Source organism: Myotis brandtii, unplaced genomic scaffold, assembly GCF_000412655.1.
Source record: "Myotis brandtii unplaced genomic scaffold, ASM41265v1 scaffold56, whole genome shotgun sequence".
In the NCBI taxonomy this organism is placed as follows: domain Eukaryota; kingdom Metazoa; phylum Chordata; class Mammalia; order Chiroptera; family Vespertilionidae; genus Myotis; species Myotis brandtii.
In genome coordinates, this window is record NW_005370080.1 from 3,798,770 (window position 1) to 3,807,952 (window position 9,183).

The following is a 9,183-nucleotide window of genomic DNA, read 5'->3' on the forward strand; positions in this document are numbered from 1 at the left end:
ATTACCAACTACCAAGTTCTAGAACTTGGGTAGAAATTCAGTTTTCCTGACATTTATTGTCCTCATATCTAAATTGGCCATTTCCGCTAGTCTCACTACACTTGGACATATCCTCAAACATGTTCCACCTCCATGTCCTCCACCAGCCACCCATCCATGATTCATCCTTGTCCTTCACCTCCCATATCTAATCAATCACCAAATCTGTCAAGTTGACTTCCATCAATATCTATTCAGTTTCCCCTCATTGCCAGCCTTGCACAGATTCACATCATCTTTTGCATGGACTACTCCAAATTTCCTGTTGCCACATTCTTCAAGGGTCAGTTCTGAGAAGCATCATTCTTCACTATGTGTCAGTTGAACACCTGGCTCCTCCTTCATGTTCTTTTTTCATTTTGCTTCTAGCACCTTTCTTCCACGTAAGTCCCTGGTTCTCTTTCTAGTCCTTCTCAATGTCCTTAGTAGCCTGTTTTTTTTTACCAGCCTCTTAAATTTCCATGCTCCTTAGGGGCCACTCCTTAGGTCTCTTATTCTAGCCCCTCTCAGCAGATCCTATTTTTTGCCGACAGCTTCAACTACATTCACATACTGATGCTCACCAACTCTGCTTTCAACCATGCCCCTCATTAACTTTGTGACTGTTTAGTATTTCTACCTAGTGGCCTATAAGCACCTCAAATTCAAGTAGATATGCCCCAAACTGGACTCTCCACCTTCAATCCCCCTGAGACCAACCTCAAACCTACTTCTTTTCTCTATGCATCCCTCAATGTTATCAATCTCAAAGTGATGCGTTCAAATCATCCTTCACCTATCCTTCTCCTTCACACTCCAATCTCAAGTCTTACTGATTCTTCATGTCTTCAAATATCCCATGGTTCTCACCCATTTCCAGTCTGCCACTAGCTATTTTCTTGCTTGGACTACAGTGAGAGCCTACAAATCAATCCTCTTTGCTGCAGTTATTGTGAGCTTTCTAAGCCATCTGCACCTAGTCCAGATGCCTGCATGAGTAGCCACTGGATACATGTTAAACAAGTGATTCAATGCTCTCACTCAATTTAAAATATTGCAATGCTCTCCATCACATATGGCAAGCACTTCACAGCTTTTGCCATTGTACTTTAGATCTTCCCAGCCTCAAATCACTGTCTCCCATAACATCACTATTCCAGGAATAATCAACTATCTACAGTTCTCCAGACAAGCCACCTTCCTATGACACTGACTTTGCACATGCTCTTTCTTCTCTCTGGAATCCCCTTCTCATCTCTACCAGAAAAACGCCTACTTCTCCCTTTAAGATTTTTAGAGAGCCCTAGCTGGCTTGGCTCAGTGGATAGAGCGTCAGCCTGTGGACTGAAGGGTCCCAGGTTCGATTCTGGCCAATGGCACATGCCTGGGTTGCGGGCTCGATCCCCAGTAGGGGTTGTGCAGGAGGCAGCCAATCAATGATTCTCTCTCATCATTGATGTTTCTATCTCTCTCTCCTTCTCCCTTCCTCTCTGAAATCAATAAAGAAATATATATTTTTTTTAAAAAGATTTTTAGAGAAACTTTTGCTGTTCTTCTTTTTCTTCTCCCCCCAACAAAGTTCTCCATAAATAGCATCATTTTTATAATTGAAGTACTTATTTGTACCTAACAATCATACACTGGCCTATAGAGCTGGGGTTGGAGGGCAAGCTGAAAATATTCTCACATTCCTCTTTCATTTTCAGGGAACTCCTCCTTTTTTTTTTAATCCTCACCTGATGATATTTTTCCATTGATTTTTAGAGAGAGGGAAAGACAGAAATATTGATGTGAGAGAAACACATCAATTGGTTGCCTCCTACACGCACCTTGACCAGGGCCTGGGCCAGAGAGGAGCCTGCAACTGAGGTACGTGCCCTTGACCAGAATCGAACACGGGACCCTTCGGTCCGCAGGCCAACATTCTATCCACTGAGCCAAAACTGTGGCTCTTTCCTCCTGGTCATGCCAAGAACTTAAGATAAATCTTCAAGTCCCTGACGTGGTCTCCAGGGCATGGTCATCTTCTCCATCCTAACTTCAGCTATCATGTATTAGTGGCCATGCTGACAGTCCACACCATGGTCCTATGAGTGGCTCTCAGATTCCCCTTTTCTCTGGCTGTAGTGTCAACTATTCAGAACTGCTTCACCTCTAAAATCCTTCTATCCATTATACACAAATGTTACACTCATTTTATCCTTAATCTCAACCCCTTCCCATTCATCCAATTAATCAGTGCCTTAATGATCTGACTTCTCTTACAACCCAGCCCATATCCCAAAGCCACTCTCTGACAATCTCAAATGACCTGCCCTTTAGACGCCCCTATCTTACAAAGATGGATCCTGGCACAATCTGTTTTTTCCCATCCTTCATTCCTGGCAGCTCAGCACTGCTGGAGCAAAGGGAAAAGTTGGCCTCCAGCCGCTGCAACTAATGGTTTCTTATCTCAAACTAGTTTTCAAAGGCATTCCTCAATCTTTTTTCTTGGTTTTGGTCAGTTTTCTCACTCAGTCTTCCTGGTGGTTAATACTAATAAAAATATAAGACATGATCTATGATATTATGAGAAGAAATAAAAAGGCTAAATATGGTAAATGTAATTTAGCTCTAATGCTATATATCCTTCCGGTTCTAAGTCAATTACTTTCATGACACTCAAACTATTACTGCTGTCTTAATTCCTAGAGCTTTTTAGAATTTGAAAAATGAGGTAAAAGATGGACCACTGGGAATAATGGCTGCTTTCAAATCTCTTTATGTCCAAGGTACCCTTTATAGTTATACTTTATCAATGAAACATACACAACTTTTGTGTTCATTTTAATTTATTCTGTGTGATTTAAAGTAACAGTTAAAACATCATATCAACAAACCACAGAGGCTTTAGGTATAGTATTGACCAGTTTTAAAACAAAAACAGTGAATGATCATTCCTCATCTCTAATTTTACATATTATTATACAAAGAACTATTAACACAATTTTAATTCCTTATAAACCTATTTGTCAAGCAGCAAGATGACAATGCGTCATAGCACAGCACAGAATGTCTCCTTTAAGAAACCACAGGAGCAGTATTTGGTGAGTGGTTATGCATAGAACTGACTTGGAGGGTAATATTCAACATTGGCCATAAAACAGGAAGCACATGTACATTAACACATGGAAAATGTAACTTTTATTAAGAAAAAATGTTACTCTTTATGCTGTAAGTTAAAAGCTGTAAGATACTTTAGAAGCAGACAATACAAGGTGCTTTCATTCTAGACTCCATAACAAAATACTATTCCATTAGCTGCTTGAGTCTATAATATTTTAGTACTGTTCATTGGCTTTTTTAAAAAATATATTTTTATTGATTTCAGAGAGAAAGGAAGAGGGAGAGATAGAAACATCAACGATGAGAATCATTGATCGGCTGTCTCCTGCGCGCCCCACACTGAGGATCGAGCCCATAACCCAGGCATGTGCCCTGACCAGGAATGGAACCATGACCTTCTGGTTTATAGGTCAATGCTCAACCACTAAGCCACACCAATCAGGCTTCATTGGCTTTTTAAGTGAACTTCAAATATAAAAGTTTACAGTGAAAATCTAAAGTTACATTGGTTACATGATGTTACATTAAAACATAACTTCAGAAAAACTGACTTCAAAAAATACTATATCACTGACTTAAAATAATTTTTTAAATGTTACTTTTAAAAGTAAAAATGCACTACTTTCAAATCATTTAACCTGTTTTGCTTTAAAATGCCGTATTTGTGAAAACATTATTTAATATATTCTCAACATTCAACAAAGTAACAGTTTGAAGCTGTTTTAAAACCCAGTAATATCTAAAGAAATGGGTCAGCACACCTGTTAATTGGCTATCCTCCAAATTACATATTTATGTTTCCACCATGAAAACAACACTATAAAATCCACTGAATGAATTCTATTTTTAACTGGACATAAATATTAAAAACCTCACTTAATAGTGCTACACAAATATTTAGTGTTTTTTGGCATTTAAGTCAGAGTAATGCTACCAATATATTTGATACCTGAAATTTTCACAAGAGTTTCAGAGGCAGAGAGAAAGACTTGGGAATGGTTAGTTGTGAAGGTAATGAAAACAACTGACCAGTCCTCAATTTTAGAATTACTCCTCAAAAGATGGTATACCTGATCAACAACATTGTTAATGAGTATTTAGACACGATAACACTTGACCACATTTTTAATGCTCAGAACTTCTGAACTTTAAAATTAACCACAGGCTAGTCTATCTTCTACTGAGAAACTGAAAATGCCCTTATGAAGTTCCGCTAAGTTCAGCTACAAAAGCTCTAAAACGGGTTAAAAAACAAACACTATATCACACAAATAATTCTGCTAACAACTATTTCTCTTTCCTCTTTCAGTGGCCTTAGAAATATGTACTATAGTGAGAATATTGGGGGCAGAGGAGTACAGAGGAGAAAAAAGGTTTTAAACAAAGGAATTAGTTTGGAGGATTTTCATATTGGCATCAGTGATTTTACTGTCTTGAGAGTTAAAACATGGTAGGGTGTGAGCTGTTAGTATGCTTTTGACTATATTTCCCCCAAAAATAAAGCAGAACATTTCTTACAATTATTTTTAAAAAGACATTTTTGAAGCATAAATATTAATAATACCAACATATATACCTTTACATGGATTAAATTGTTTAATTTGTGGTGACACTTGTAGGTTTGGGGGGATTACGTCGGCCATCAGTTTTTAATACTGATACAGTATGGAAGCTTGGCCAGCTACTTAAAAGTTGTCAGCAATTATTCTTTAAACCTAAGATATCTATATGTATAAAAGCCTAAGCGACCAGAAAACCAGACAACTGGCTGGCAGCTATGATGCGCACTGACCACCAGGGGGCAGACACTCAACGCAGGAGCTGCCCTCTGGTGGTCACTGCACACCCACAATGGGAGCACCGCTCAGCTGATAAATGGGCGCCAGCCGCTGGGCTCACAGCTGGTGAGTGCAGCTGTGGTGGCGTGAGCCTCTCCTGTGGACACTCCCCCTGCATGCCCAAGTGTGGCCACAGTGGTGGGCTCAGCAGGGCCGGGATGAGCCAGAGCGGCGCAGCGCCCAGCCCGGGCTCAGGCTCCTCCCCTGCCGCCTGCCGCTTCTCACACTACTTCATGCTGTGCAGGATCGATACAGACAGCAAGCTGGAGCCTGACGAGCTGGCAGGTGAGGCAGGGCTGCAGCGGCGCAGAAGTCCACTGATCCCCGCAGGCCAGGCCGAGGGACCCCACCAGTGCACGAATCCATGCACCAAGGCTCTAGTCCACTATAAAGCAGAATCCACAGTTCAAAATACTAGACTATGAAAGATCTAATTGAATCCTCCCAGTACCAAGAAGATTTTTAGGCTTTTTTTTTCCCTAACTGATTATCATTTTAATGCAACATTTAGCTAGTAGGAAGCACTAAAATTAATGCATGAAACTTGTGTCATTGTTTTTAATCCCTACAGTCACATAAAAATAGAAAACGGCATCCAATAAGGAAATGAAAATAGAAAGATTATGCCCCACTCTCAGCTGCTAGGGATCTTTCCCTTTCCATATATACAAAAGGCTACAATGACAACAGAAGTGTGCACCAGGAATATCACTTGGGTCAGAGCAAGTGAACTGTTAATTAACAAAACTGTCAGCATGAAGTATGAGGTACCAAACATAATTACACACCATCATAAAATAGTGGTGACTAGTTCTTTAGAAATGAAGGTTAAACATATAAAAATAACTTGAATTAGTAAAATAAGTTGGCTTTACAATTCACTCTTGTACAAAGCAGGTAACAGTAAACAGAAATGTTCTTTAATCTGTATCTCTTCCCCAGTAAACCCTCAGTCCAAAGTTCAATGAGGACAAACATGCAGACCTGGCAAGTCAGTTTACAGTGAAGCAGGCATTTCCACCCACTCTCCACTTTCCCTCAATCCTGTCTCTGAGATATTGCCACTCAATTGCTATTTGTGAAGAAGTGTTTTCTCCACAACACATGCCTTGAGCATGAAGTCCTTCCATACAAAGGGAGTGACTAATCCTACCTCCCTAAAGTAGAAGACAGTTCTCAGATTCCAAAGCTACTGAAGTCTTGAATAGGTTGCCAAAAAAATGTCTTATAGAGGATAACTATTTTAACATTATAAGAGTTAGAATTAAGTTAGTAATAATTGCTATCCTAGAAAAAAATAAATGTACAAACTATTTCTTATTTAAGCTAAGATACCATCACTTGTCAGATGCACCACATTTATCACTAAGGAAAAAACACAGGCCATCAAATTATGACACAATGCTTTCATATCACGTAGAATGTTTATTTTATATTTACTGAAACAGAACTTTTAGAATTAAACAGACTTTTATCACAGCCTTGTGCATATGTAAGTGTTATGAAATAAACTGGTTAAGTTATACTATAACTTCATACTCTGAGTGCAACTTTTCTGAATCACTTCTTACATCAGTCACTGAAACCTGCCTTCTCCTCACAACGGCCCCCTTGGCGTCATCAAAAGCATTTCTGGAAAAGAGGCTCTACCACTGTCTTCTGCTTAATGACAGCTGGAAGCTTTGGACAAACATGTTTGACACCTTAATGACAATGGTCCTGTCTGACAGGAATCGATCGAACCAGCCTCTCGCTGCTTTGAGTTGTGTTTCATCGATTCCAAGGTTTTGGCAATTTCTCCCACCTTCACTGAAGCACTCAGCGTGTGACAGGCAATCCTTCTGCATGTGTCTCAGTGACAGAATGTCGTACAACTTTACTTGTGGGTGTCTTCCCTTCTTAGGGCCTATAAAGCATTTTGTTGTTGCTTTACAAGAAAATATGGAATTGCAGTCATTCCTCTAGCGACGGATATTTGCTTCGCTACTATCAAATGTATGCCCCACTGCTCTGCTTCCATGCTTGTCTGCATACACAACTTCATTTCAGTGCTGAATCATAGTGAAATCTTTTAGAAGACATTTTTAAGTACCAATTAAATCTGACACATTTGATAGCAATGACACAGTGATGACACTATGACAACCTGTGAACTCACACACACACACACACACAGGCTAGGATAATTACATCAACTATTGCCTGGTTGACAGGAATAGTGAGATGTATCCCAAGTTCAGAAAAGTTAAAATGTGGCAGGGGGAGTACATTATAGAACTAATAAAATACAGTGTTCAAGCCTGTAATGTTTAACAGATTCACAATAGTGCAAAAACAATAAGCCCAAGAGCCAAGGAATAAGTATATAAGTAAAAGCTAGTAAAGCAAAAGATTATCTTTAACATAAAATTTGTAATGGTCCAATTTGGTTTAAATTCCCTTTATGTTCATATGGCTTACATGTAAATCTTTTTTTGAATTGGACTTGAAGTCCAAGTACAAATGCTCTTCAATATTTTAGCAACTGCGAAGACCGAGGATCGCTGCCTTTCATCAGCCACTCCCACAGGATGACGGTGGGGGTCAGTGGCCTTCCTCAGCAGGCACCCTCCTGTGGCGAGCAGATCTGATCCTGTGTGGCGATGAGGAAGTGTCCTCTTCGGTTTCAGACCCTGAAGGTTCATGATCTCCCTCCTGGGATCCTGTGTCTCCCACCAGTTCCCGCAGAAACTTGAATTTCGATAGAAAAAGATGCCACACAAAATACCAACCTAAAGAGAGACAAAAACATTAAGAATAATTATTATATGTTATTAATTGACAGCATTCCAGTTAATTGTGAGGAGTATATTACAAAACATTATTATACATAAAAGTGATTACAAATACACATTTATAAAACAAGTATTTTCTAAGCATTTACTATGGACAAGGCATACAGATAAACTCTGAATTTATAAAGGATGGCAGAAACAGTTTCTACCTTAATAGAATTTAGAATCCAAGCTTAGTCCATCTACATTAAAATTATAATGAGCTTTGATACCTAAGTAAAGGTGTTTATTATATTAAAATAAAATATTTGAGAACATTTTTCTTGGGAAGAAATAATACACTTTGCTATTCACTTGGAAATTCATACCTCAATGCTAATATTGACTAAAAGCAAATTTTCTTCAATGAGAATACAAAAGAAACAGACCTGGCCAGTGTGGCTCAGTTGGAGTATCGTCCCATATGCCAAAAGGATTCGGGTTCAATTCCCAGGCAGGACACGTACAGGAGGAAACCGATTGGTGTTTCTTTCTCATGACCACAAAGGACTTAGAATACAGTGGTTCTCAACCTTCTGGCCCTTTAAATACAGTTCCTCATGTTGTGACCCAACCATAAAATTATTTTCGTTGCTTCCTACCTATAATGTTGCTAATGTTATGAATCGTAATGTAAATATCTGATATGCAGGATGGTCTTAGGCAAGCCCTGTGAAAGGGTCGTTCAACCGCCAAAGGGGTCGCGACCCACAGGTTGAGAACCGCTGACTTAGAATATCACATGGACTTAGTTGACAAAGCAGCAGCATGTTTGAGAGCACTGACTCCAATTTTGAAGTAAATTCTATTGTGGATAAAATGCTATCAAACAGCATCACACTCTAGAGAAATCGTACATGAGAAGAGTCAATTGATGTGGCAAACTCCATTGTTATCTGAGGAAATTGCCACAGCCACCCCAACCTTCAACAACCTCTGCTGTGATCAGTTAGCAGCTATCAACATCGAGGAAAGACCTTCCACCAGTAAAAGATTATGACTTGATGAAGGCTCAAATGATGATTAGCATTTCTTAGCAATAAAGTATTTTACAATTAAGGTATGTACACTGTTTTATTAGATACGAGAGGCCCGGTGCATGAAATTCATGCATGGGGGATGAAGCAGGGGGTCCTCTCAGACCAGCCTGCACCCTCTCCAATCTGAGACCCCTCAGGGGATGTCCTACTGCCAGCAGTCGGACTTCCTCTCACAATCCGGGACCACTGGCTCCTAACCGCTCACCTGCCTGCCTGCCTGATCACCCCTAACTGCCTGGTCACCCCCAACTGCCCCCTCCTGCCAGGCTGGTCACCCCCAACTGCCCCCCCACTGGCCTGGTCGCCCCTAATTCCCCCTCCCACCAGCCTGATTGCCCCTCACTGCCCCCCTCTGCCAGCCTGGTCACC

The 9,183-nt window shown here is 40.1% G+C and overlaps 1 protein-coding gene across 1 annotated transcript in view; it reads right to left on the reverse strand.

Moving 5' to 3' along the window:
• Positions 1 to 5,002: 5,002 nt before the first annotated feature.
• SMIM13 (small integral membrane protein 13) overlaps positions 5,003 to 9,183 on the reverse strand; it is a 36,954-nt gene continuing 32,773 nt past the window's right edge. The window contains exon 2 of the mRNA XM_005878428.2: positions 5,003 to 7,732. Within this exon, the coding sequence (XP_005878490.1) occupies positions 7,545 to 7,732 (188 nt within the window). The 3' untranslated portion in view covers positions 5,003 to 7,544. The remainder of the gene's footprint in view (positions 7,733 to 9,183) is intronic.